The sequence below is a fragment of the Aspergillus niger genome (assembly GCF_000002855.4).
Source record: "Aspergillus niger supercontig An11".
Taxonomy (NCBI): Eukaryota; Fungi; Ascomycota; class Eurotiomycetes; order Eurotiales; family Aspergillaceae; genus Aspergillus; species Aspergillus niger.
Genome location: NT_166526.1, coordinates 1,789,916 through 1,817,474, shown reverse-complemented (window position 1 = coordinate 1,817,474; position 27,559 = coordinate 1,789,916). Strand labels below are relative to the sequence as shown.

The window sequence follows — 27,559 nt, the reverse complement described above, 5'->3', positions numbered from 1 at the left end:
CGCGCATGATGAACTATAGGGAAAGTATAAAGGAGGGCAGCAGTTACTTTACCATCACCTGCATAATAAGTCGAATATCGATTAAGTGATGGAAATTCAATGCACTTTAGATACGCATCTAGTTGAATTGGACCACGTGCACTACAACCATCTTCTCTCTACGCTTCTTTCATCCTCAGCTTCCTCTTTCCCTTTCCCACTGAGGATGAAGTATCCAGTAGATGAAACAGCCCAGCTCATGTATCAGGAAATGTAGTTCCCACAATTTGTATACTATGTTCTCAATTTTCACGAATGAAACGACATAACCACATCCCTTTCCTTAAAATACCCCCTCCGCCGCACAAATTCCGAAATTCCAGCGACACTTGTCCCATTCTTCCTCAATTTCCACACCTCTTGCGCCTTCATACACTCTCTAAAATGCCCTATGAAACCCTCATGCGAATACACCCGATCACGTATACCAAGACCATCAGGCCTCAAACGCGATTCCTCCGTAAGAGTAACTTCCAGAGAAACCTGACACCCACTGCAGGATATTCCCTCCTCGACGCGCCCACTGGCCCGATCAAGATACGGTAAAGCAGTTGTGGCCATGAAAGGCAGATTGGCATACGATCTGGCAGCAGTCCAAATAGCCTCTTCATCACTACTAGGCTCGGACCCAACTATGCGGATAAGATCGACCATAGTCACTAGTTGTTTCCTTCCCTTTATGGATACCTCTTGCATTGAGTAGATTCCCGGGATGGTTCGAAGAACTGGGAGTAAACTAGCTAGGCCAGATGACTTTGTCTTAGACTTTGATGAAATGTACCACTTCGCGTCAGTGTAAGGTACGAGCCGGGGCAGGCGTCCCTTTGGGAGACATGAAAAGCAGCAGCGGAGGAGGGTCGGGAGGAAGAGGAAGCCTCCAAATGAGCTGCTGCAGAGTGTACAGTCGCGGGTACAGAGCGCGGTGAAAAGCTCGGCGAGGGTGAATCGGTTGGCTACTTTGGTTCTAAGAAGAACACACAGCGCGTCGAGGGCATGTGTTGTCGTCTCTCGGTAGAAGCGACTGGTGCTGACGTATTGTTGAGCATGGCGGCTGACTTGGCGGAATCGAAATAGAGATTCGATGTCGAGATAGAGGCAGACTTCGTGTATGAGTTCTAGATGCAGGAGTTGGAGCTGACCTAGGCCGGTGGATGTGGAGAGTGGCTTGAGGGGTTGGCTTATAGAGCTGCGGACGTGGTCGTGGTCGTGGGGGTTTATGCGAATGACTGCTAGGTCGAAGTCGCGTCGGTGATAGGAAGTGAGCTCAATGATCTCATTTTCTGGAATGTCTTCGAACTGAGAAGGGCGGGTTTGCTCTTTTTCGGGGTTCATGTTGATCTTTTACGTTTGGGAGATGTAGCAGATGCTGGATCTAGGAGGGGAGAGAGGAAGAAGGTGAGGAGAATATAAGAGCAGAGAAGATAGCCGCACTGCACGTGGTCCAGCTCAGTTATATGCCTAAAGAAAGTGCATTGAATTATCAATCAATCGACGTTTGACTTGTCCTGAAGATGATGTAGTAGTGAATGAGCTGGGCTGTATGCTTTGACTCAACCGGATATGGGTGCTTCTGCCGCAGGTGAGCACATACAATCCTATTCAACACATATCCATATTCTCATACGGGTCGCACCCGCTAATTCAGCTGCTAGCTATGCCTTGCTTCACCGTCTAAAGCAAGAATATGTCCCTGAATACCGCCAAATCTCCCAGACCTCACAGTAATCACATGAATGAACATGAGCTGTGGCGTAGGAAGGTCATTGCCTTACCTAAATACAGCAAAACACAACGAAAGCGCAGCTATGCAAACAAAATGTAGAAATATAAATGTGTGTCGCAGCTAGACATCCAGCTTCTTGCGAGTCCATCCTATCTCCGTCCCTCGTCCTATAATTGCTTCTGGGTGTTCCTTTTGATAACTATGCGTAACATTCCCCACTCACCCAAACGGGGCGTATTCTGGACCTCTACCCAGCGCGTCCAGTGTCTATCCTCATGGCCCTACTAAGATTTACAAAACTAATCCAAAAAACAAAAACATACAACAGGAGGGATTCGCTGGTGATCACCCACCCAACTACTGACCTCCCGGTGTGTGGCTTTAACGTGGCTAATATCCTGGTGGGTGCTGCTTGGGTGAGCCCAAGGTATGAGCTGCTTTACTGTCGCCCGACCAGGGTGAGCTTAGGGTAAGTATAATAAGAGTAAGGATGAGCATGCTCACCCAACTCATGTCGACGAATATAATTAATAATTCTTAATATTCACAGTAGAGTGACTAACAGCCAGGTCAGGTCAGGTTAATAGTCAGGTTAAGAGTAGAGTGATTATATCTGACTGTTATATCTCAACTGTACCCTAACTGTAACCTAGCAGTCAGAATCAATAATTCGAATAACAATATATGTCTTTCTGATTAGCAGCTAAATCTAAGTATGATTATATATGTACTTTTAGTATCATCAATAGGAATTTACTAAAATTCTATTATACTGCCTAGACTCTCCAGTTAGAGAATATAGAAAATTCTAATGACTAATCTATTATTTATCATCTAGTTCTCATCTAGCTAATCAGCCACGGCAACAACAGACACAGAACCCCTTAAATAGGCACGAAGTTGAGAAGCCGGTGATGTGGAATTAGTTATCCATGCAGTGCCTATGGAACGCCGAGAAAACATCCCCTCAAACGCCTTCCGAACGGCCTCCTCATGACCAGAAACTTTCGGAAATTTTCAGAGGTATAGTAACAACTATACCGAACTCATCTACTCCCATACACTTCACATAATCGATCTCTTCTAGGATCCTCGCGAATAAGTTTATATAGTGCCTCGGGTGTTGCATGGGAAAACTTTTGGATGGGGTTAGGAATATGCTCACGATGTCTCGGATAAAGCAAACCCCTTGCGCAGCAGACGAACAGCCGTTTCAGCTGCCTGCATCTTGATTACCTCATCATTCATTTGGCCTTCTACTGAGGCAATTTCCGAGGAGTCAGCCAGAGCAGAACACCGCAGTGTCCCGGGATGCACCTTGTCAACACAGATCTGATAAGAAACTTTGCGCCCTGGAAGGATGGCCTGTAGTGTGTCTTTTGGATGGTCTGTAGTGATTTGATGGGAGATGAAATGCTCCAAAAGCGGCACGATTCCGAGTTTCTCTGCCAGGGCATCGCAGGATGCTAGGGTTGCTTGAGAATCGATAAAGACAGCACCAAAAATGCTCTGAATGATATCAGACAACACTCGCATGTCCCCAAGTGCTCTCAGCCGCACCCACGGGTAAAATCGCTGCTCCCATAGTTCATGCTTGATAGCATCCGCCTTCTCAGATGACTTCTGAACAAAGTCAGATAATTCGGTGGATAACGCATCGCTATGCAAGCGAAGAAAATCCCAGAGTCTAATTGAGCATGTCGTCACGTTTTTATGAACATTGTGTTCATCATCAACATCTATATGATTTTGCTCCCTTACTTGGTGGAATGTTATCGCTATAAAGGTCAGAAATGTGTTGTTGGTGAACGCGGACTTCAAGGACTGCATCCTTTGTGGATTCATCACTTGTGCATGTCGATGTAGATAGCTCACAACGATCCATTCTAGCACGCTGGCTCCGAGAAATGAGAGACGCCGATATGATGTTGTTTGAACAAGACCAGTGCAAGATGGATGTGTCATGCTTTCCACAGCCAGGGATTTGTCGGTGAAAGTGTATCCAAGGAGTTCTTCCATATCGACTATTGCTGTTGAAGCAACTGCATTTTCCGGTCTAGTCTTGGAATAAGTACCATCATGCAGAGACGATGCATTCCAGGACTTGAGTTTGGGAAACATAACTGATGCGCATGCAGCAGCTTGGTTCAATCCACCATCTGTGAAGGCAGCCCCAACAACTGCTTTCGTCATATCTGCCAGCGTAGCCGCACCGATGGATCGCTGCCTGGCTTCGTTACTGGCGGGTTCTATCCCCGACACAAGTGGTGGCACCCACCGTTTCCCATTGAGATGTTTGCTTATGAGAAATTTTCCAAGGCCAGATTGATGTATAGCATGTGCAAGACCCGCATCAGACAGATTCCTCTGCTTCAACGAGGACAGGAGACCTTCGTGCCACAAATGATGGTGCAAAAACAATTGCATTGCGAAGAGATACTTCATGAATGCATCACCAATGAAGGCTAATAAGCGAAAGGTGGCTCGATGCTCAATACTTGTAGGCCTGATAGCAATAGCCAATAGATCAATTCGTTGCCAAGGCGTCACTGATCGTAGAGATAATTCCTGTCGCAAGATTTGCGCTATCATATATACCTCCACCTCGTGGGATATGCTTGGTGTAAAGAGGGCGACCTGGGCAAACATGGAAGGTAGCTTATCAACAAAGAAATCTCGCACAGACATGCTTTTCACATTAGCTTCAAGACCTATCCTGGCCTCACAGTTTGTTGATTTCCCAGCAGCTAGATTTCCATGAGAGAGAAAGTTCCGGCGATTAGTCATGTATTTGACTTTGGCATCGAATGACGAAATGGACAACTCATCAGGTAAGAAGCACTCTCCTGCTACCCAGGGTTCTACCAAAAGTGGTCGACTCGGTCTCGTATGACTGCGAAGCAGTCCAAGCGCACTCGGCGTAGCTTCCTGATTCAGAAGCTCAGTCAGGCTGACTGATCCAGAATACCTCTCGAGGAACTCTATCAACTTCGTTTCTTCCAATTCTGGGACAAGAAGAAACGCATAGTCTAAATTTCTGCGAGAACAATGGTCTCGGTAAACCGACTGGAAGATCAGGTTTGTCACTTGCTGGCAAAGTGAAATGTCTGTAGTGATTGGATGCCCCGGCGTGAGAATGGCAGTATAGGTCGTGCAATAATCAATGAAAAGAGGAATGTGAATTGTTGTGTCAAGCTGAGTTGGAAGAATCATATGTAGATGGATTTCGTCCTCTTCTGGTCTTATGATTCGTAGGTTGTGAGCATACAGCTGACTGTCAAGTTTCCATAAAAGAGCAATATCCTGCCAAGGATCCAGCTGGTTCTGAATGCTGTAGTGGGACCGGAATATGATATCCCCTTCCAAATGGTCTGAGACCTGAGTCGGAACTAAGTAATCGTTGACAAGGCCAGCCTGGTAAAGCGCTTTATATGCTTGTAATGCTGCGTCCTCCCTTGCATACTTGAGTCTGGACCAACTTCTTGAGCTAGAAAATGACTGAAGGGAAGGGTCGAGGTTGCTTGGCAACTTAACTACCGCCCTGAATCGGCCGTAGTTATTGCGCTCGTAAGTGAACAGGGGCTTGTTGCTGACATACAGCTGGGCAGGTAGCTTTGAACAAAAGTTATACAAATAGCCGACTGCTTCCCGCATTATCAGCTGAGCTCTAACAAAGTTAGCATTCCTAACAATGGAGAAACAATGCAGCCGCACTTACCCGGTCCTGTCAATGTCAAGGGAGAGCGAAATCCTCTCGTACTTATCGAAGTCCAGCTCATTAGCTGGTATTTGCCTTCGCTCAGCATTTTGCAATTTTTGGACTAGCTCTATTTCCTCCATCTCGAGTCGTTTCAAGTACCTTGGGCCGCTCTCATCTTCCATAATGATAATAAATTGGGAATTCTCCCTTCGTGCACGTCCCCGTCGCTGAATGAAGGATTTCAAGGATAGCTGGCAGTTGAAGTTCAGCACTGTATTGCATGCTGGTACATCAATGCCTTCTTCCAGAGCATCGGTTGTTATGATTAGGTTTAGAGAGCCTTGCCGGAACTTTTCTAGTGTTTCTGTCTGATTTCGGATGTCATGGAGATTTCCGAGCTCTGTTTTGCTGTACTGTGTCGTTGACATACCAATGAATGTTCCACAAGTAAATAGGTGGCTCGTAAGTGGATGGTTCTCTATCAGCCATTTCAATGCAAGTACAGTCGCTCGCTGCGTGACGAACACCAGACCGCAGAACCCTTCTCTGTATGCCTTTGAAAGCTCATCCAATAGACACTGACACATTGGTGAGATTTCTTCTGGTTGGATTGCCGGGCTACAGTCCTGCAACTTGCCCAATCTAGTAAGTATTTCCATTGCGAAGTCTTTTCCATAATTGGAGATATTTGTCTTCTCAGCGCCCATTCGCATGCTTTCTTTGAAATGCATGATCGATTTTCGCATGTACTCTGTCGCGGCCCAAATACCAAGCTCCTGATTAATGCTTTCCGAAGTTTGCATGAAGCGTCTAATATGTTTTAGTTGCTTGCTCTTCATTTTCGATGAACTTGGTACTTCATCTTCAGAGGACAAAATACCACATAACTTTTCTAGTATCGGTGCCTTGACAGAGCAGTTCGGAATCGTATAAGTAGGTAGGCGCGGCAAAATAAGTGGACGGTTTGTGAATTGGAGGAGTTGCGCGTAGTATTGGCGAGGGGTCTTGCATATACTGCCCAGGTTGCTTTCCACGATCCTTGGTAATTATAACTTAGCATTCGGATATGATAAGCATGATAGTGGCAGCCAATAACATACTCCAAAGATGACAAGTCGGATAAGATAGGAGAAGCAGTAAGACCAAGTATCTTCGGTAGATTCTGTACACCACTTTGGTGCTGTTTATGGTAGTGGACCTGCATTATCTTGTTCGCAACGTGATCCTTTTTACAATGGTGGGCTAAATACGATGTCAGTCATTGCTTGAAATCTCTCACTCAGTCTTACCTTCATCAAATATGAGTAAAGACATCTGGCTCAGTTTAACAAAACCATGGGATAGTGCGTCATATAGAACCTGATATGTTGAAACCGCAATCTTTATTCCCGACAAGGCATTATCCCATATTGCCTTGTCTTTCCAGTGTTCAACCTGATCTCTACTGGTGAACCCTCTGCACCAGATGGAAGGAACACGGTTGCGTATTGTATGTATTGCTGCTCAGATAAAGCAACGGTGGGACAAAGTAGCCATACGAACTAATACTTGTTAGCAACAGTCCCTCCACGGCAGGTGACAGTACATACCTTATCCGAGTTCCCTTTGTCTATATCCGCGAGAATTCGTAATATGGCTCTGTTGCTCCTATTAGCCATATGGTCAAAGACATAGTAAGATTCATCATACACTTGTGTTTTCCCAGTACCTGTTGGCATCTTTCTATATGTTAATATGTAATGCTTCTCTCTGGGGCCAGTTATCATACCACAACGATAAGATTACGTTTCAAACTCTCGTTCAACATCTCCAATTGATACTCTCTGATTCTAAGTTCCATGTTACTTGTCGTCCCCGGTGTACTGTCTGCGTGGTAATCGGTAGATGAGGTCATTCTGGGGTGTGAGAGAAGATAACTGTGCGTTACTTGTGAGTCGGCTAATAGAGATACCATGAGAGTATGTACTAACTCGCACCTATCCTTAAGGATAACTAATAGGTATCAATTATATCGATAGCTGCCGACGCTTATATATGAGGCTGATTGGCTCCTCAGAAAAGGTCACGCATCACTGCCCAACATACTATCATTATGAGGACGTGGACCAATTATGCCCAAACACAATGCTAACTGTGCTTTGATCGCGTAGTCCGGCAGAAGGCCGTATGGTACCTAATCTATCCCTCCGTAGGGGCCCAGAGAAGATACACGAATACGCCCACCTACAACGCTAATATTGCTAGTCTGTTTTCCAGTGCTGCACATCCATAGCTTCGGTTATGTAGACTACGGGACTCATTCCGCAAACATCAAGTCTGTGCGAGCCTAGTGATCAAATAGAGGTCTAAAGGCAACTGTCCTGAATGCTGGCGTCCAAGAATGGGACGTCGAAGGGGAACTCAAACAGACTTCCTGGAAATGTTTGTATATCATTCCGGGGCAAATGGGCTTACAATAAGGAGGCAGGTGGGGGGCTTCGACCTTGGCAATAAATCGACTTATGGCTGCGCGTGATCACTCTCTACAATGTAGACGTATTCAACTCTATGGTAATCAATTAATATTTGATTCGTTGGGTCCAGTATCATAATGCAGAGGAAAGCTCCTCCGTGTTCACTTCTGTTCGTTATGGCAAATAAGTATTTTTGGCTTCTGGGACAAGCAGGGCATTTTGATCCAAAATTGTCCTGCGCGGCCAGTAATCCGTAGAATAATAGCTGCTACCCGGGCAAAAATCCTCCCGAGCAGAAAATCTAGTCTGGGCAGTTCCCTTTTCCGACATTTTGTCTCACTTATCTCTCTATTCCTAGAAGAGTCTATTTAAGTTGCTGATGACATGTAATCGATACAGTAATAGACAAACGCTTTTCAAAAGTTAGGCTGCGAAGGCAGCGACATCATTCAAGCGAGCTCTGCCATCCTGAAAAATATTAAATGGTGCCTGAGTTACGTATTAAAGAGAGAATTTGTTTGTACTCAACAGGTGGGGTACAAGTGGGGCTCTAGGAATATATAGCCAATGGAAATGCTTCATTGCAGAGCAACTGATAACCCCGGCCATCCATTCTATTCCCCTGACCACGATACTCCGCTGCCAACGCATCTCATCCCTCACAGCATTTACTCCCTACTTAGAGGCTGCACAGATTATTATGGTATAGCGTATGTGTTCGAGTACCTTACTATTTCTAAGGATCAACATGCCTTACTTCTTGTCTGACCCAGTGATTGCTATGTGTTTTATGTTATAATGGCACCGTACAAGGTTCCGAGAGTTAGGTCTGATCAGAACTACTTTGTCTATAATCTGCAAATATCTTTCGATGCTCACAGGTAGAGGATATATTGAATGTGAGAAACTATCCTAGGTAATTCTCATAGCCCCATAGATCCGACGACCTCACTATCAACATGGCTGGAGCCCAAGCCTGTGGCAAACACCTTTAGCTGCGATGTGTTTCGCAAGCTTCTTAGTTTTACCCTCACCCGAAGCTTGTATACCCTTGTAAGAAATGGTGATCCGAAACTTGGGCGGATAACTGCTGAGGCAACTTTCTTTGACATTGGGCGTCACTCCGTGATTCGACCCATCCTCCCATAAACGAGACGTATACTTCCAGATTTCAGGCTCATCATTCGCGTTAGAGGAGCACTGAGTAGGCGTGGGGCTGACATAACGCCCTGCCGCTTCCTCCAACACTGACTCTTTATAGGCTGTTGTCGATATTCCAGTGTCAGCTGAGCAAGTTGGGATTTGCACGTGGAGTTTTGTCAGCAGAGGAACAAAGTCTTCCCTGCTATCGGACAATCTGACGAAACCGAGAATTTTGTATATGTAATCTTCACAACTCTCATCGTCAAATTTGTTCGTGCGGGGTAAATCTAGATTCAAGCTCTTTATGGCTACTAGCGCTGCTTCGAAATCATAAGCTTTCGAATCAATAAATCGGTCCGCCTCGACCTAGAACGTCCTCAGCTATCCATAATTTGGACTTATGATGCGAAGAGCAGAGTCTGCAAACATACCAATGAATCATCTGTTCTGCCATTAGGCGAGGTGTGAACTATCATTAAAGCCATATAAACATTGAACAGCCGCTTTCCAATTTCATAATCTGAAATACAAATCAGTAGCTATCACTTCACAGACTTTGGGCTATATCTACCAGTGTTGGTGTAGCAGTCCGGTTGCACAAGCCTGGGAGACATTGTGCCAATAATGAAGCAGAAATATGAATCTGATATGACGGATGTTACTTTGGGATAGGCAGGTTATGTTTTATTTTGAAATAGCTTTTGCTCTCATAGTTACACGATAGCTCTCTGGGTATTTATATACGTATACACTGTTCAAATCCTACTCTATACTTTGCCAAACACCCACGCGGCAATTTCTTGTTGATGAATGCATGTGATGTGCACTACCCTAGCAACATCGTAGGTTAGGTATACTCTTCATTCTCTTCGACTGTCATGGACACGTCACAGCTTTGGCCATGGCCCGAAGAGCCTGGGGTATTGCAAGGGAGCTTAACAGTCATGATTGGGCTGGATACATTGCTTTAAAACTTCTAGCCTTCAGTGGGGAAAATCTATCTCAAAATTACCCGGCATATGAGACGAAATACGAAGCATCGAGGCGTACAGCAGTGGTTAAGCAGAGGTAGCTCGATTAGTTGGCACAATGTCCGTGCCGTGATACGGAGTAGTCGTCCACAGCATGCATATCCTCGATAGAGCTGGCTAGTGATTAGCCAACCTGCGGCAAGACTATCTTGGCCGCAGTTTTAGCCAATAGAAAGGGATATCAAGATTATATATGGCTTCCGCTCGCTTCGCAACGCTCAGGCCTCCTGGTATTCCAGATGGGTAGAATTGGGCAGAAAGGTAGTGAGCCTTTCTCCCTTCGACAGATCTGTTAGGAAACGAGCGAACCTGCCGGTTAGGCTTAGCCGCCATGCTCCGGATTCTTCTCCCGGCTGGGTGCTGATGCCAACGCCATGCCGAGTGCTCACGGTCCATGCGGTAGCCAAGGTGTCGATTCATGCGGTATGAAATGTCGTGTTTCTAGTAGTTTGCGGTCGCAGTGCTCAGCCACGTCAAATCGTGCGCTCCATTGATGACCTGGATCCATCGTACATCAGTGCTGACTTTCTTTTGGTTTATTTTGTGGCGGCTGAGTTCACCGAGCTCAGCCTTCTGAGCGTAGTAGTGGGTGGTGGTGGATGCCAGCAATCTCATCTGCCTCGAGCATCCTCTAGCAGAATTCCACCTGGAGTGATGCGATTGCCAGCCGGTCTGACTGTATGTGGTAAGTACGAACGAATGATGTTTTTAGTTGAACCGGTGAGTGGCCAGTGGGTAACCAGCGTTTACTCGCAGCTGAGCAGTTAGACTCATGCGGGTATTATCGAGCCGCCATCCTTCTTGACTAACGCTTTGCCTCATACGCCAGCCTCGCGCTCTCCTGTCCGTCAGCACAGCATTTTATGCATTGATATAGACTAATGCAAGACAGTAGCACGGACCTTCTCGGTGCTGGAGCGACTGACGGTGGGCGAAATGAGCTATTAAGCTCTTTCGTCCGACGGGCTGTGTTCATAACCCAGTTGATAAGCTGAGAGTGATGCGAGTCAGTCTCAGAATACATAAGAACTTGATTACACTTCTAATACGTGCACCCCCGGCATTGTAATTTTGATTCTCATTGGTAGTCTCGGCACGCAGTCTTATGTCACAATACAGAATCCTATCACTTATCCTGAACCGTGCACTGGCAATCTATTCGACATGACTCATGCTAGGCTTGGTACAGGATTTCTCCATGCTGATCGTCCCGCGATAATGAAAGGGTTAGATACATTGAGGTGACTCATGTATTCTTGCTGTATGTTACCCCAGTAAGGTTCAACCTCAGATCAGGTCGAAAAGCAAGGGTCCGCATAGTGTTACTAGTAAGAGAAGGATTGACGTGGACAGGATTTTCTTTTCTACCCTGTGAAGTGGCTGTTTCTATAGCTTCCTCCACTACGCAAATAAACAAGTACTCCAGAGTATTCCAAACGGTTTCCTCCGCTAAGAATAGCGAGACACCAGTCCTAGCAGCGAAACGAACCGTTTACGGCTGACAGGGCAGTAATGCGGGCCGACAACATGTTGACAAGGAAATAGTGAAAGATTGTAGTGAAACATCGTAGTCGCTCAACCCCGCTTTTAGTTTCAATGTACAGGTGGAAACTCCTAAAGGAATGCTTTCGAAAGCCTATGATTGTCATGGAGCTTTCCTTGGCAATGCGGCATCAAGTAAGGTGCAAGGCTGCCCAAGAAACAACATCACAGCAGACACCCAGACCAAGCTAAACATACTAAACACTGGACTATGCAAGTAGAAGTTGGTAATTATGAGCTGTCTAGAGGCAATACCACTCGTATGTGCCAGGTGGTCACTGTGCTCGTTGTCCTGCCTCCATAGAAACAATCCAATGCAAGGCTGAACTTATTCGGCAGAGCCTCAAACACTTTCCCATCAGACATAGTTATAACTATCTTCTTTCCACCCCTTCCCGGCGTACATCTCTACACCTTTTTTTGAGCAGCACAGAGCTTTTTTTTTTTTTTTTTTTTTTTTTTTTTTTTTTCTCTCTCTCTCTCTCAGAAAGAAAAGGAAGGCCGCTCATTAATTCAGTTGGGAAGATGAGCCACGATCCTCCAGGCGACCCTTTAATGTCGCATTCGTCACGCCGGCTCCGGCGTCTATACGAACCTCTATCCCTACTTCAGACGCTGGGAAATGTTCGAGGTTTGCGTATCAGAGCCTGTGACATACCGCAGGATAATTCTGGTTTCAACGCCATAAAAAGTCATAGGTCATTTGTGGATGCACTTGCCTACGCCTGCGCATACAAGAAGGAGCCTGCCTATGTGACCGCGGTCGCGTTGGAAAAGAGACCAGAAGAAATAGTGGTTTGGCTAGCAGCGAACAAGAATGTGGAGGAAACCGTTGTCAGCTTTGCTCAAGATGTCTTGAGAATTGTACAATGGCTGGCAAGAAACCCATCGGCTCAACTGAGCACCGAAGATGGCCAAAGATCCCTTAATCTTTTGACGAGCAGAGTCTTGCACTTTAATGCCCCCAAAATCTATGCTTATTATGAGCAAATTGTGAGGAAAGCTGCGCCTCCAGTAATAGCAAAGCTTTCTAATGGGCAGCATGAAGGTATGTTAGGCTTGTGGTGTATGTCGAGTATACGCGTCTGACATGATGGTAACGCCTAGGTAACCCTGATGTTGCCAATCTCAAAAATTGGCTGTCCCAGCACCTGCAAAGGGACGGTGTACAACTCCAAGAAGTGGATATGGCGAAATTGGCCGTCATAAGTCACAACTCACGAGATACCTTCGAGGTCCTCCGAGACCTAGCCATGGAATCACATGAGTCTCACACTTTTGAGCGGCTCTTTAAGCTGCTCAGTAAACTTGGGAAGCATGTGATCATGAGCAAACGAATAATCGAAGGCGCAATATTCTTACGTTCAGACTTTGCAAGAGGGATGAGACTCGAGACAGTTCCTGCGTCTCGAGAGCGTCCCCTTCCCTTTTCGCCCCGCAAGTACAATATCGAAGGCATTAGCAACCGGATGTTCTCTAGTGATTCAGCAGAGAAGCAGAGGTTTCTTGCCCGTCTGCGGACAATTTGGGATACAAAAGAATGGGACAAGAACTTGGCTAAGGAGCACCTCCCGGGTAAAAGCATTGTGCATGCTGAAATATTGATACTCGATCATTTTGAGAAGACCGGTGGAGATTTTCTGAATAATTCGGACAAGTATATCGGATGCAGCAAGCCTGCCTGTTATCTTTGCTATCACTATATCTGCAATCACCCAGGCCGTTATATTCGCCCTTCATCTCACCAGAAACTTTATATGAGGTGGCGCCTTCCCGACATCAGCGAAACAGAACCGAACGCCGCCCCCCGTTTCAGAAACCAAGAGCAGATTCTCAATAATCTGATCGATCTAGTACGACGGGAATTGAAGAATGACATTGAAACTGGAGTGGGCAAGATGAAGGAATGCCCTGACTCAACAGCAGGAGGAACTTCGAACATGTTTGAACTTGAGACAGGACTAGAGGCCGACATGGGTTCTTTATCTTTCCAAGAGCTCCGACACCAAATTGACCCCGACTTCCAATACGTCGTTATTCCCGACCCAGTCAGCAGTTCTAGTAGTGCCTCTAGCATTCACTCGCGTTCTAGCGCGGATACTGCTGTGTCTGAAGGGGATGAAGTTGAATACGATAGTGACGGGGGAGTAGTTGTCTAAAGATAATCACCTCAATTACGTCTGGGCACTTGGATTCGCTTACGTTGGGATTTTATATAGCGCGTATGTGGTTCGGTAGCGGGTGGAGTCCCACTTGCGCTAGATATCGTTCATGGAAAATTCGGAGTGGAGTGAATAGGGTAAATATGGGAAACAAGGTAAGTGAAGGTGCATGGGTAGATAACAACGGCGAAGAAAGAATAAATACGAGAGAAGGGATCCGCCGGTGGTCACCCAATCCCAACTACTAATCTGTTGGTGTGACTTGAAGCGCGGCTAATTTCTAGATAGATGCTGATTCTGTGAGCTGATGATGAGTACTGCTTCACCATAATGTAACTAGAGTGGGCTAGGATAATTATATGATTTTCTATAAGTATACTTTGACTGCACTAAGACTAAAATTAATATAGTAGATATGTCTCGGCACTCAGAAAAATAAGATCATAGTAGACTACTATTCTCCTAGCCTTAGAGCTATATTGCGATATGAAGGTTTCCTTGACCTGAGTATTAACCAGACAGAAGGTATAAAAATTGCTACTAACCTGACCTGACCTGGCTGTTAGCCACCCTACTGCTTACCCATGCGCCAACTACTTAGTTGTCTACTACTTATTCATCTCACTTATCCGTAGGTTTGGATTCTATCACCTGAAACCCCTGTACTTCATCTACAATTCGAAATTGTTCAATTATGAAATAACAATCCGGGAAAGACTTATCTAACAGTCTATAACTGGACAAAGCATATGCAGGAAGATGACCCGGGTCGACAAACTCGGCACAGAAGGTTGACAGATGATACGTATTCGTGGTCTGGTTCAGGTTCTTCAGGGTCAGGATCGAGTTGGAGCTGATTGAACTGTCTGAGCAGGCCTGTTTGAAGTATAATCACAGACTTAGCGGATCGCCTGCGGATCTGATATGGTTGAATCATACATGGCCTACTCCTTGATTCACCTGAGCTATCCCAAAGGCATATCTGTTGAGGATGGTCCTACTGAAATTTACAAACTTGACGGACAAAAAACATACAACAGAAGGGATTCGCTGGTGGTCACCCACCCAACTACTAACCTCCCGGCGTGTGGCTTAAGTACGGCTGAGCGGACGGGAAGCCCTGTTTTCCACACCCTGTGGTCGTATGTGCTTATTATATCCTACTGCTAGTATATAATTACACCACAAATCACTCAAAAGCAAGCCGCGCCCTTTGCAAAAGGGCCGCTGCGCCACGAAATAAGGCCGCTTAGGCGCTATTTAGTACTTGCAATCCAGCATCTTTGGGGACAATTGCCCTCTTCAATCAAGTCGATGAAAGGCCTTTCCCTGCAGTTTAGTCACAATGTCCTAATTAGACCAGAGATCAGCGACACCCACGTTTTAGATAACAATAACTCATTTGTCACTCTAAGTTGATCCGATACCCATGAGCCCGAATATTATGAATATTTAAATACAGGAATTCGCGGTAATTGATTTTCTCATTGGCAAATGAAAGCGGTGAGAAGAGCGGAAATAGCCACAAGGGCCATACTAAGCGGATCGGACATGCAGTCAAGGAAGGGAACGAGTCGCTTCTTTTCTTTCGGATGCTAGGCGGGGTAAGCATGGACTCAACAGTATCATATAGTGGATTCAATTACGGGGCACAGATCGGGATTAACAACGGTTCAGTCACAAACAGATTTTACAACTCCCAAGGTATTTGACAAAAATATCTACTCATCGCAAAAGATGCTGACTATCACGTAGATCTTGATAATGTCCTCCCTTCCGTCCAAGAGGCCACGTTTGACTCTTACGAAAACCAGCATAAAGATGAATGTCTTCCAGGTACGCGGACTGATACGCTTAATGAAATCAGAGAATGGGCATGGTCAAGACATGGAAAAGTCATATTTTGGCTCAACGGATTAGCTGGCACAGGAAAATCAACTATTTCCCGAACAGTAGCAAAATCGTTTTCTGAAGCGCAGTCACTAGGAGCCAGCTTCTTCTTTGAGAGAGGCGAGGGCGACCGGGGAAACGCAAAGAAAGTCTTCCCAACAATTGCCAGACAACTGGCAATAACCAACCCTCAGCTAGTCCAATCCTGCATCAAGCAGTCTATGATAACCCGGGCATTATGGCGAAGGCAATGCGGGAACAATTCGAGAAACTCCTAATTCAGCCACTCCAACATCTCAAGCCATCTAACGTCACAGTCAAGACTGTTATTATAGTGCTTGACGCATTAGACGAATGCGAGGGAGATAATGACATCCGGTTAATAAACCAGCTTCTCCCACAGTTTCGAAGCATAGCTGGTTTGCGTCTACGAGTGCTTTTGACGAGCAGGCCGGATTCACCGATTCGTCTCGGATTCTCAAAGATATCGATGGATGATTATCAAGACACCATTCTCCACGATATCCCAATGGAAGTGATCAAGCATGATATCTCCTTATTCTTCGATTACCGGCTCGCAAAGATTAGGGAGGAACGGCCATTACCCGCAAATTGGCCTAGCGATAGAGATACTCAAAGGCTCATAGCATTGTCTATTCCGTTGTTTATCTTTGCTGCTACTGTCTGTCGTATCTTTGAAGACTTGACATGGGAACCTATAGAGAGCCTTTCCGAAATCTTGACGCATCAGACTAATCTCTCTCAGCTCGATATTACGTATCTCCCGATTCTCGATCGTCTTCTTAACCGGCAACATGAGAAGCAAAGAGAGAAGCTGGTCTTAGAATTTCATAAAGTGATCGGTGCTATTATGATACTAGAGAGCCCACTCTCTATAAGCTCGCTATCGGAGCTTCTTTGCGTCTCAAAAGGACTTATACATTCTCGGCTAAGTTCTCTTCACTCAGTGATAAGGGTGCCAGGCAATGAATCAATACCCATACGACTTTTTCATCTGTCATTCAGAGACTTCCTTCTTGACCCAGAAACCCGGAAAAAGAACCCACTCGGCGTAAATAAGACAGAGACGCATGAGATGTTGATCAGACATTGCTTTTCTGTATTTCAAAGCTTGAAAAGAAATATCTGTTCGTTACCAAGCGAAGGAACCGAACGTGTTGAAGTTGATCGCCACACTATCGATACCTATATCCCTCTGGAATTGCAGTATGCTTGTCGATACTGGACACATCACCTAGTACAATGTGCAGAGCCTGCTCGAATGGAACACGATACTCTTTCATTTCTACGGAAACACTTTCTGCACTGGGTGGAGGCCATGGGCCTCCTAGGCTTTACATCGGAAATACTAGGTATGCTTACTCGCCTCCAAGGAGCCACATGGGTAAGTTGTCACAGATGTCATGTTTTATGAATACTAATTGCTTAGAGCAACGGCCCTTCTCCGATTTTGGATTTCCTTCACGATGCAAGGCGATTTATTTTAAAGAATCGCCAGATAATTGATCAAGCTCCGCTTCAAATATATTGCGCAGGGATAATATTTGTACCTCGAAAGACAATAATTCACACAGAGTTTGCGAATGAGGTTCCTACTTGGATATGCCAGTTTCCAATTGTTAAGGACAATTGGGATGCAGAGTTACAAACCCTCGAAGGCCATTCAGATTCAGTTCAGTCGGTAGCCTTCTCTCCTGATGGCCATCTTCTAGCGTCTGGATCTGAAGATCAAACAGTCTTGTTATGGGACCCGGAATCAGGCATACTACAGCAGACTCTTGAAGGTCATTCAGCTTCAGTTCAGTCAGTAGCCTTCTCGCCTGATGGCCATCTTCTAGCGTCTGGATCTGAAGATCAAACAGTCCGATTATGGGACACAGCAACAGGCATGTTACAGCAGACTCTTGAAGGTCACTCAGCTTCAGTTCAGTCAGTAGCCTTCTCACCTGATGGCCACCTCCTAGCATCTGGGTCTAGAGATCGAACAGCTCGATTATGGGACCCAGTAACTGGCATACTACAGCGGATCCTTAAAGGCCATTCAGAGTCAGTTCAGTCAGTAGCTTTCTCACCTGATAGCCATATCCTGGCATCTGGATCTGAAGATCAATCAGTGCAATTATGGAATCCGGTGACAGGCATACTACAGAAAAGTCTCGCAGAAGATTCAAGTTCAATTCTTTCAGTAACTTTTTCATCCGATGGCTATCTTCTAGCGTCTGGGTCTGATGATTGGTATGTGTACGTCTGGGACTTAGCGACAGGCACACTGCAGCAAACTGTTGATGGCCATATGTCCTCAGGCTTCAGAGGTTCTGGAGCCTCTGATGCAGTAGCATTTACACCTGACGGCAAGACACTGGCGTCCTGCTCTGCTGATGAAACAATACGTCTTTGGGACCTCACGGCGAGTGAGGTCACCCAAAACCATAACAGTGATAGCTTTGAGCCTCCCCCTCAGATCATGACCTTCTCACCCGATGGCCTTTTCCTAGCATCCGGCTCTTATGAGAGTCCGGTTGTGCGTATTTGGAATGTAACGGAAGGTACAATCGCCTGGACTCTCGATGAGCATTCTGCTGCGATAAACTCATTGGCCTTCTCACCAGATAATCGGATACTGGTGACCTGCTCTGCAGATAACAGCGCATGCCTCTGGGACTTGACGACACGCACCCTTCTGCACACTATCGATAGCCACTCGGAATCCGTGAACTCTGTGGCGTTCTCTCCTAATGGTCAACTATTAGCATCCTGCTCTGATGACGATACAGTGTGTATCTGGGACTTTGCGACATACACACTACAACAGACTCTCACAGCCTGTCCTCATTTAGGTGACTCAATTGGCGGCTATAAATCGGTAACTTTCTCACCTGATGGTAAGTTACTAGCGTCTGGTACATATAGTGGCCTACTGTGCGTCTGGGACTTGGCGACAGGCGCAATATATCGGACTATAAATGCTCATCTGGATACTATTGAGTATTTGGCCTTCGATCCTGATAGCCAATTACTGGCCTCCTGCTCTAGTGATGACACAATGCGCCTCTGGGCCTTGGAGGAGTATGCGCTCGTGCAAATTTGGGACATCGAATGGGATGGCGATTCTTGCGGATTTTCCCATTATTTCGAATTTTTCCATGACGATTTATCTATTCATGGCAATTCAGCTGCATTTGTCGTTGAACGTGGATCCGACCGCCAAATGTTATTATTACGTTCTGGGAATCTGGACATCTCTTTTGAGACCGAACGATGGGTAAAATTGCGCGGCAAACGAAAGCTCTGGCTTCCTGTTGAGTATAAGCCTAACTGCTTTAGGATAAACGGTGATACACTTGCCATTGGACTCACATCAGGGGAGGTATCTTTCATACGGTTTTGTATATAAATCGAACAGTTTCGGGCAATTAGGCAATCAGCAAATTGCTTGGTACTTATATAACTTGTTTCCCATTATTCTCCTATACTATAATACCTGCTGAGACCACTGTAGACCTATTCAGGGCTAACTTTGGTTCACAGTTCAGGCCCGGCCATTATCCATTGTGGGGTTCTATTTCATTTGCAAATCAGCTCAAGCCCCCTAGCAGTGCTACAACTTATTCGACACTATATATCCAGATATGATTCTGCTAGTAGGAGTTATGTCCTTGGAAATTGAAATGAGATTGGGCTACACAGGCGACACTCCTGCAATTATCACTGACCATATACTGTGGTTCGTAGTGTGGTGAGGCTTCCTGAAAAGATTAAAGACGTTAATCCTTGCACAAGTGGGACTGTCTAGGTTTGATATTCTTCCTCGTCTTACCTTTCTCACTCACTGTCATCCATTTTTTAAAATTCTCACCCAAATCATCCACACACACACACACACACACACACACACACACACACACACACACACACACATACACACACACACACATACACACACACACACATACACACACACACACATACACACACGCTAACACACGCTAACACAAAAACACCCACGCCTTCTGAAAGACAAAGGCACTTTTACAATTTACCGCGTTCATAATGTGGCTCAAGTACAACTGAGCGGACGGGAAGCCCTGTTCTCCACACCCTGTGGTCGTATGTGCTTATTTTATCTAACCGTTAGTATATAAGTAACTAATCTCTTGCATTTGCTGCTAAAATAAATCAAGTATGATGTTTAGGTGTATAGGAAAGGGTCGGTTGCACAGGTGTAGAGTGGCGACTTTTCTATTTATTTGTTTTGCCCAGGGGCTAAACCCAAATATACAAAAGAATATTTCTCACTCAACTGCATTGAACCCTGTTGTTCAAGTAAAGAATGCTGGATATGAACATCTGCGGATCTGATATGATTGACTCATAGTGATGAGCAGTTACATGATGCCTACTTTGTAATTAACATGAGCTAAACAAGCCCTCTAAAGCATAATTGAACTGAATTCTGTACTAAATAGTAGGCCAGTAAGGAGTAACCAGATAGATTCACAATATTACTGCTGTATTTTGAACCCCCCAGGAACCATATTCTGGAAGACACCCGTTGGATCTACCTCACGGCTGATGCGTCGCAACCGCTCAATACTCTCAGGGCCGTAACTAGCAATCGGATCCTGCCATTGCGCCGCATAATTTAGATAAACAAACGGATGATATGCATCCAACGCATGTGCATCCGATTCAATGCCTGAAAACAGCACTTTGGCGGCTTCCTCAACCCGGGCATCATCAGCTGCGTCATCCCAGGTGGCACTCAGTAAGGTCACCACCAGTGATCGCTCGAGGCGTTCGGATGATGATAACCCCATAACATTATGGTCGGGAGGTGCCCGCGCATAGATTGCAGGGGGTAGTGGTTCAAGGGAGATCGACCATACGATGCCTGGAATGTCTTGTACGGCTTCCAGATTGGAGTTCCACCGGAGGTAGGTTGCATTCAACATAGGAAGGGTCACGTCGTGCGTTGCAACTACACTTAGCTGTCTGTTTGATTGTCGTCAGCACTAAAATATTGGGTGAAGGAAGTTACTCTTACCGTTTCCCGCTCTGTGAAAACGACCCTTGCTCAATGGCCACCTCATGCATGGGTGCCACGCGCATGGTGCTGAACAACTGTGGAATGTCGAAAAGCGCTTTGTACACGGCTGGGGGCGGTGTTATTCCATCGTCCCCTGGTTCCTCCAGCCCCCCCCCGTATACACGACACTGTTCACGATGGCGGCCCCCTGGCCTCCGGCGAACCCGAAACTGGTGATCAACGAAGCATACTCATCATAGCTGCTCGCCTTTGGGTCAGCCAGCTCGGCGAAGGCACGTAACTGGGCGTCAATAGTCTCAGTGCTGTGGTAGATGGACCCTCCATATATAGGACCCTGTGGGAAAGTCTGCAGATTGAAGCCTGTGACAACCCCAAAGTTGGCGCCGCCCCCGCGTAGCGCTGCCAGCCAATCTGAGTGTTGGCCCTCATCCAAATATACGATTGTCCCGTTGGCTAAGACCACCTCTGCACCGACCAAGTTGTCACACGTCCACCCGTAGCGCGGTGAGAAGTAGGAGATGCCGCCTCCGAGCGTCAGTCCGCCAACCCCGACCTGTGCAGCGCGACCTCCTGCTACCGAGAGACCCAACGGATCGAGCAGGGCATAGACCTCTCCCCAGGTAGCACCTGCTCCAACAAAGACTGTGTGTTGCGCCTCTTTGTTCTGCGCACTCTCATCCTCATCATTCTCGGTTGGGGCTTCCTGCACCTGGATGGTGTTGAGAGCGCGCAGATCGATGGTGACGCCATTGTGGATATTGGATGCGCCTCCGAAGGAATTGTGTCCGCCGGATCGGATGGCAAACTGGCAGCCGGCTTTCTCGTAATCAGGCACTCCTGACGAGATTGCTAATATACTGGTGATGATGTTGGACACTTCATCTGCTGAGTCCGGGAACACCACGCACGAGGGCTGAAGCGCGCTGTTCTGTTGTGCAAAGTACGACCCCTGAGACGCTTCATAAGCAGGTGTGTCGGGGAACGAAACTTTGTCCTGCCCTAGGATTGTGGCCAGGGCGAGGCACTGCACATATAATAGTTAGTTTACTATTTTGCTTTTTAGAAGACTGGGAATCGCACGTACACAGGCTCCCGGGAAATCGCAAGCCGTAGTAGCATTGCTGCCAACGAGCGGAATCTGCTCCATAATAGGGCTCTAATACGGGAGGAAAGCTCTGTGTATCAAACGGCGGTCGAAAAGCAAAGATTGGGAGGGGACAGACTATGGAAGGTGGCGCCGCAGGACTTTAATAGGCGGGTTGAGTGTCGTGCGCGGTGGTAATAAGCCTAGAAACTTAGCGGCACTCACCCCTGCCAGTTGTAGACAAGGATTATATCTCTCAATGGTGACTGGAGATTTCCGGCCTTTCAGCCTTGCCTCGTTATTATCCTCATTTTTCCCGGATCATGTTCTATTCAAATCGCGTAATAAATGCTGTGGTATTTATTACCACCAGGCTTTCCTAAGTTTTTCCCTTCCTAGATCTGACGGAGCTGAGTTGTACTGAAAAAGTCGGGAGGCAATCAACTTGGCAGTCGATTGGTCCTTCTGGCACGCGGCTTAAGTCGACAATGCATGAGACGACATATATTTTGATTCCATAGCAAGCGAGTCATTGTCAAGCCGATTATCATTAGGAACTGGGGAATGAGTTGTTATTGCAGTGGGTCTGCCCCGCTGGTAGCGCCCCCTTTTGATTGGTTGTGAAAAGCTTGTCTTTGGTGCCTGATCTTCCGCCTTGTGTAGCCTGGCTGCCTGGATGCTGCTTTTGCTCTCCCAGTCAGCTGCGATGTGCCTTAGAATCATGCAATGCTTCAAGAATTGATAAGCATAGCATGCTAGAAAGGTATGAATAATTACTCAATAGCATGAATCCCCTGCTTCACCTCTAAATCTCGAAGCTGATGTACATCTGCGGTATTTCCAGCATGATAATGGCTAGTTGTACTGTATGTTCGACCATGTGCCACAGAGCTCAGAGTCATACTATGTACACACCATGCTTTAGGCGGGATATGTGTAATCCTTTCCCAGCAACCTCAGACACTACCTTTTTGCATATTGTTGTCACATTGCAGTAATACCAACTGCCATAAGGCGGTAGTAAACTGCCCGTCCTAAGCAAGGCGGACAAGACACAGCCGCACCGCCCAACGCGGCAAGAGGGGGCGTCAGCCAACTGAGCGACTGCCATAATGGCCCCATGGAAGGATTGAATCTGCTGCTTCATATTGTATTCTGAAACGAGCGAAACATAAAGCCCCCAAGCATCAACACTCTTGACAGCGGCTATATGCCAAGCAGATGCATACCAAGAGTCTCCCATGTGAACTCCTGGCCCCAAACGGCAAACCTATCCACGAATTAATCTCCCTCGCCGCAAGCGGCCCCCACCAGGCCATCTATCCCAGGGAAATGAAACCCTCGTATTTATTAGCCCCCACCAGGAATCTCCCGAACCAGACATTGGCCTTCTTCAGTAACTTGTGCCCTGCGCAGTGGACACTCTTGCCCGCTGATCACTGGTTACAGTGGTTCTTAGCTACCGCGGTGATGGAGACATCATTTGTCTGGGCCAATCACGTCAGATCCATGTCAGACTGTCTTAGACTTTGGCTAGATCTACAGGGTCTGGGCTTTGCCTTGTGATGTGTGAAGAAGACAGTGTTGCTTAGGGGTGAAAGGACTTGTCACTGTGCTGAGAGTAATCCCGTCAATATTCACAGAACTTGCCATCAATACTTCGTAACAAATGCATCGATAGATTACTGCAAGGAAGTTTTCAGTAGTACTTAACTGTGTAGGTTCGGTCACCATCAGGCAACCCAACCCAATCCACATTTAGCTAAAAATAGACTCTCCACCCGATCCGGTCAGCACTCTCAAGACAAGACTCCGCACCAGACTAGCCTGACCTGAATGAATGTGTTCACGGCCCCCATTTCTCATAACTGACTGGCTGCTTGGATTGACGGATCTGCAGCTTATCATACTCACTGAATTGATGTTGGTTGGATGTCCGGTCGATGCTACAACAAGGTACAGCCGCAACGTGATTGCTGCTGTGTTACATGCGGATGTCACCGGCTGCCTGTGCTACTTACTTATCATTCGCTTTTTCCTAAGAAAAGGACTGGAGAATACTCTGATTCTTTCATTACAAACATTCCAATTCCGTATATATCTAGCAAATATCTTCACAACTAGTGAATACCAAGACTTCCATCCGGATAGTCATCAGCAGAAAAAGTAAAACCACACTATCCCCACTAGTCCAAACCTGCTTTCCAGCCCCCAAGCACAATCAGCCTGCACATCCAAACCGCCCATCATTCTTTAACTTGAAAGAGAAAAAGAGTACAACTGGCTTCTAGGGCAAACGCGGTGAACTCAGCAATCAACCTTGGACCCTAAATCAGAGCGGGAAGCCAATCGGCTGCCATCGCCCCATTTCTGGCGGAGAGAGTCTAGAGGGTCCATCTGTGGCGTCTGTAGGTCCATCTGACTGGCCTGCTACTTGTCCTTTCTTAGATTGCAGCTGGACGCCTTTTAAGACGGGCGTGGACCCTGCAGATTTCAGGTGTAACTCACCTAGTCACTCATTTATTCATTCGTTCTACCCTACTACACCAAACATTTGATATCGTTTTTCACGCCAATTTCCTACTCACTGTTTCCACTATCTATATTCATTCATTCAACGACTACCTACTCAGCTATCCCGCGATGTATCATTAGATATTTACCACAATCACGACCACACCACAACCACAATCAAACTACAACATAATGTCCACCATGTTAACCCGACCCACCGCCATCCTCATCTTCTCCCTCGTCTTCCTCAACCTCTACCTCTTCCACCGACTCATCCGCCAACCCGTCGTGCCACTCTCACCCACCATCGTCCCAACCCCAAGCCCAGCGGCAGCAGAGATACAAGAAACACACCTACCAGCCCAAATAACAACCACCACCGAAGACCCAACAACCCTATTCCCAACCACCACTCTCGCAACAATCACCACCCACACCACCACCACAACAACAACAACCACCCACCCACACAACACCCACATCCACCCCCAACCAACAACCCACTCCATCCCGCACAAACTCTGGCAAAAAACCGGCTCCAAAGGCCTCTCCCCCCAAGCCGAATCCTGGATCTCCACCTGGACAGCCCTAAACCCTCACCTCCGCCACGAAGTCCTCACCGATTCATCCGGCCTCGCCTACGTGGAAACGAACTTCCGCCCCATCTGGCCCGAAATCGCCGACCTATACACATCCCTCAGCGTGCCCATCCTCCGCGCCGACCTCCTTCGACTCCTCATCCTCTACATCGACGGCGGCATCTGGTCCGACCTCGATGTATCCTGCGAAGTGCCCATCTCGCAATGGCCTATTCCCCCGGCAGCCAACGTGGTCGTGGGGATAGAGTTCGACGGATGGCAGTTCGCCTCGTGGACGGTGCTTTCCACACCGGGCAATAACCATATCTATCATGCGATTGAGTATGTGGCGGGACGATTGGAAGCATTGGCGCAGGAGAATAATGTCACCGTTGGGGAGGTGACTATGGAGATGATTCCGGATGTGGTGGATGTGACGGGGCCGCAGGCTATTACTATGGCGTTTTTGGAGACGATTAGTGAGAGTGTTGGGAGACGGGTGGGTAAGGATGAGGTCGAGGGGTTGGGAGAGGGGGGAGTGTTGCTTGGGGATGTGTTGGTTTTGCCGCAGGCGAGCTTTGCGGCGTTGCAGGGGGGGATGCCCACGGGGCAGGGGGAGTATTTGGTGAGTCATCATTATGCGGGGAGTTGGAAGAATGAGGTGGGTGGGGAGGAGGGGGTAAAAGAGGAGGAAGAGGAGGACGGGGATGAGGAGGTTGTGATTGTTGTGGAGGGAGAGGATGGGGATGGAGATGGGAATGGGGGAGAGGGTGAGGGGAGTGAGTGATAGGGTTGTTACTAGGAGCTGGGGATGATGTATATATTGTATGTATGTTTCACTTTTTGTATATAGTTAGGGTATGCTATGCTATGCTGTGCATTCTAACTTTCACGGTGTGTTGGACTGGTAGATGACTTCACGTTGTATGCTCCTTATAATGCATAACTAGGGCAACTGCTCGTCGTCACACGTGGCACTCCTTACTGTCAACTGCTTCTGCAGTGTCAGCTGTTTGTCAAACAATCATGCAGTATATTCATAGCAATATAGCAGAACCTAATGTAAACATCATAAGCTGTACAATAGGTATAACAGCCAACTCGACAGCTCACTCGGCCGCCATTGCTAACGTCGCACCGGAATTATTGTCGATGATGCGTCAGTCTCCGTGATGACCTTGTCTCTAATGAGAGGGAATTCATCCTGATACAAGAGCAAGGATGAAGATATGGTAGTCCCTATCGTGACATAATTTGTAACTAGGGTTATGATATCGCCTGCGGATACGCAACCGGCGCAGGCGTGTGTCCAGTTGTTGTAGAGAGTGCGGCCATTACACTCGAATCAGGGCTATACCAAGCAGGTGATTACTTGCACACTCACCTTGGATAGTACCCCATTACGACTTCCCATCTAGAGTCTCCCCGCCCAGCCATCAGCCAACGTCCACCATATGCCAGCTGCTTGAACAGTATTACCCCGGGCTATCTACACATCACCATCTAACAGCAAATGCTCTCTTAATCAGCCCCAATAGAATGGTATACATACAATAATACGAATCCCAAAACCGATGCTAGGTATAACACATCGACGGAATCCTCCCGTAGGATAACAATCCATCTCCCCTGACCACCAATGTCCGAAGTAAACCGCTCCCGCCGCCGCGTCCGCCCCATCACCCGCGGTATACATAGTCGCAGACTGGCGACATGTCCGAGGTAGTGGAGATCTCCCCGTAGAAGGACCTCTGTTGTATGCACCCGAGTACCCGGGTATAGATGTCAACGATTTCGGTGGCTGACATTGCGTGTGTCCCTGTGACTGAGGATAGAGGAAAACATTTCTGGTGGAGGATTCAGGGCAATTGTTGCGAACGGAATCTTATATAAAGGGGGATTGTCGTTCTAGTGTGATCCTTTGGTCTTGGCTGATGATTGGTGTGCTTGTGTATAGATTATATTTCAAGTGTGCTGAGGGAACATTTCAACATATGTTAAGCCAATAGCCCTTTATGACTGGGACTGAACAGTTATGGTAAGATATCTTTCGGTGATGATCGTGCTTGCTGTAGTTCCGGGACGAGCTGTATGTAGTAATTTCAGTGTCAACACCGTTGATGTGCTGGCCGAGAACAATGGGGGAAGGCAAGTCTGTGACTGTCCGTCAACATCAGGATCGCGGACAGTGTGCGAGGCTGGAATGGGAATTAGGAAAAGGAATTGGGGGTTCTTTCTATGCAATATTTATGAAACGTCATAGATGGCAGAAAGGTTGCCTGAAAAGCGATCTCTGCCTGAGGTGTTCACGTCCCAATGGGGCAAGTCAATGGGATATGAGGACACTTGCATCAAGGCATGATCATTCAGACACTGCAAATAAAATGGTGGGTTTACACATATAGGTATCACTATTTAAAGCCTTGAACCGGCATATAACAGCACTAAATCAACAGTGGTTCTAAATGATATCATCACCATTGTAAGTCTGCCGAATTAGCTATGACACATACTATAAACATGTCCAGGTGCTTGTCACCCCGTAACAATGCTGCAGTGGTTCGAGCATGACGGGTCGAATCAATAACGTCTGCAGGTGCTCGGAGACTTGCACCCAATATCCGGATGATAT

At 46.8% G+C, this 27,559-nt stretch overlaps 11 protein-coding genes and 1 non-coding gene across 12 annotated transcripts, besides 3 other annotated features; 5 read left to right on the top strand and 7 right to left on the bottom strand.

The window, feature by feature from the left end:
• Nucleotides 1–288: 288 nt before the first annotated feature.
• On the bottom strand, nt 289–1,371 carry An11g07600 (uncharacterized protein; the record flags this gene model as incomplete). Its single annotated transcript, XM_059750396.1, has 2 exons — nt 289–928; nt 1,019–1,371. The coding sequence occupies 2 exons, from the start codon at nt 1,369–1,371 to the stop codon at nt 289–291; spliced, it is 993 nt and encodes a 330-aa protein (XP_059601663.1).
• A 1,552-nt stretch (nt 1,372–2,923) lies between these two features.
• On the bottom strand, nt 2,924–7,356 carry An11g07590 (uncharacterized protein; the record flags this gene model as incomplete). The annotated part of the gene is made up of 7 exons (XM_001394691.3): nt 2,924–5,429; nt 5,481–6,500; nt 6,563–6,704; nt 6,752–6,880; nt 6,916–7,003; nt 7,052–7,180; nt 7,231–7,356. The coding sequence occupies 7 exons, from the start codon at nt 7,354–7,356 to the stop codon at nt 2,924–2,926; spliced, it is 4,140 nt and encodes a 1,379-aa protein (XP_001394728.3).
• Nucleotides 7,357–8,482: 1,126 nt separating this feature from the next.
• On the top strand, nt 8,483–8,800 carry An11g07580 (hypothetical protein; the record flags this gene model as incomplete). The annotated part of the gene is made up of 2 exons (XM_059750395.1): nt 8,483–8,625; nt 8,689–8,800. 2 exons carry the CDS (start codon nt 8,483–8,485, stop codon nt 8,798–8,800), a joined length of 255 nt encoding a protein of 84 aa, XP_059601662.1.
• A 69-nt stretch (nt 8,801–8,869) lies between these two features.
• An11g07570 (uncharacterized protein) lies at nt 8,870–9,672 on the bottom strand (the record flags this gene model as incomplete). The annotated part of the gene is made up of 3 exons (XM_001394689.1): nt 8,870–9,424; nt 9,490–9,578; nt 9,630–9,672. 3 exons carry the CDS (start codon nt 9,670–9,672, stop codon nt 8,870–8,872), a joined length of 687 nt encoding a protein of 228 aa, XP_001394726.1.
• A 287-nt stretch (nt 9,673–9,959) lies between these two features.
• An11g07560 (hypothetical protein) lies at nt 9,960–11,084 on the top strand (the record flags this gene model as incomplete). The annotated part of the gene is made up of 5 exons (XM_059750394.1): nt 9,960–10,126; nt 10,347–10,512; nt 10,558–10,774; nt 10,822–10,867; nt 10,967–11,084. 5 exons carry the CDS (start codon nt 9,960–9,962, stop codon nt 11,082–11,084), a joined length of 714 nt encoding a protein of 237 aa, XP_059601661.1.
• Nucleotides 11,085–11,253: 169 nt separating this feature from the next.
• On the top strand, nt 11,254–13,790 carry An11g07550 (uncharacterized protein; the record flags this gene model as incomplete). The annotated part of the gene is made up of 7 exons (XM_001394687.3): nt 11,254–11,315; nt 11,365–11,417; nt 11,482–11,516; nt 11,661–11,766; nt 11,853–11,891; nt 12,119–12,679; nt 12,739–13,790. The coding sequence occupies 7 exons, from the start codon at nt 11,254–11,256 to the stop codon at nt 13,788–13,790; spliced, it is 1,908 nt and encodes a 635-aa protein (XP_001394724.3).
• Nucleotides 13,791–14,822: 1,032 nt separating this feature from the next.
• On the bottom strand, nt 14,823–14,941 carry 5S rRNA. The gene has a single exon (XR_009468028.1). It is a non-coding gene; the product is annotated as a 5S ribosomal RNA (ribosomal RNA).
• Nucleotides 14,942–15,403: 462 nt separating this feature from the next.
• Nucleotides 15,404–19,371, top strand: An11g07530 (uncharacterized protein; the record flags this gene model as incomplete). The annotated part of the gene is made up of 5 exons (XM_059750393.1): nt 15,404–15,497; nt 15,549–15,629; nt 15,878–17,088; nt 17,134–19,071; nt 19,204–19,371. 5 exons carry the CDS (start codon nt 15,404–15,406, stop codon nt 19,369–19,371), a joined length of 3,492 nt encoding a protein of 1,163 aa, XP_059601660.1.
• Nucleotides 19,372–19,570: 199 nt separating this feature from the next.
• Nucleotides 19,571–19,705: a repeat region (repetetive DNA).
• Nucleotides 19,706–20,206: 501 nt separating this feature from the next.
• An11g07510 (uncharacterized protein) lies at nt 20,207–21,898 on the bottom strand (the record flags this gene model as incomplete). Its single annotated transcript, XM_059750392.1, has 3 exons — nt 20,207–20,696; nt 20,913–21,775; nt 21,836–21,898. 3 exons carry the CDS (start codon nt 21,896–21,898, stop codon nt 20,207–20,209), a joined length of 1,416 nt encoding a protein of 471 aa, XP_059601659.1.
• Nucleotides 21,899–22,312: 414 nt separating this feature from the next.
• An11g07500 (hypothetical protein) lies at nt 22,313–22,946 on the bottom strand (the record flags this gene model as incomplete). The annotated part of the gene is made up of 2 exons (XM_059750391.1): nt 22,313–22,590; nt 22,751–22,946. The coding sequence occupies 2 exons, from the start codon at nt 22,944–22,946 to the stop codon at nt 22,313–22,315; spliced, it is 474 nt and encodes a 157-aa protein (XP_059601658.1).
• Nucleotides 22,947–24,550: 1,604 nt separating this feature from the next.
• An11g07490 (uncharacterized protein) lies at nt 24,551–26,100 on the top strand (the record flags this gene model as incomplete). The annotated part of the gene is made up of 4 exons (XM_001394683.3): nt 24,551–25,706; nt 25,781–25,821; nt 25,878–25,938; nt 26,024–26,100. The coding sequence occupies 4 exons, from the start codon at nt 24,551–24,553 to the stop codon at nt 26,098–26,100; spliced, it is 1,335 nt and encodes a 444-aa protein (XP_001394720.3).
• A 241-nt stretch (nt 26,101–26,341) lies between these two features.
• An11g07480 (hypothetical protein) lies at nt 26,342–26,735 on the bottom strand (the record flags this gene model as incomplete). Its single annotated transcript, XM_059750390.1, has 3 exons — nt 26,342–26,416; nt 26,500–26,556; nt 26,634–26,735. 3 exons carry the CDS (start codon nt 26,733–26,735, stop codon nt 26,342–26,344), a joined length of 234 nt encoding a protein of 77 aa, XP_059601657.1.
• A 657-nt stretch (nt 26,736–27,392) lies between these two features.
• Nucleotides 27,393–27,409: a sequence feature (Short protein (An11g07470, CAK40791.1) was converted to a misc_feature.).
• Nucleotides 27,410–27,455: 46 nt separating this feature from the next.
• Nucleotides 27,456–27,498: a sequence feature (Short protein (An11g07470, CAK40791.1) was converted to a misc_feature.).
• Nucleotides 27,499–27,559: the final 61 nt, after the last annotated feature.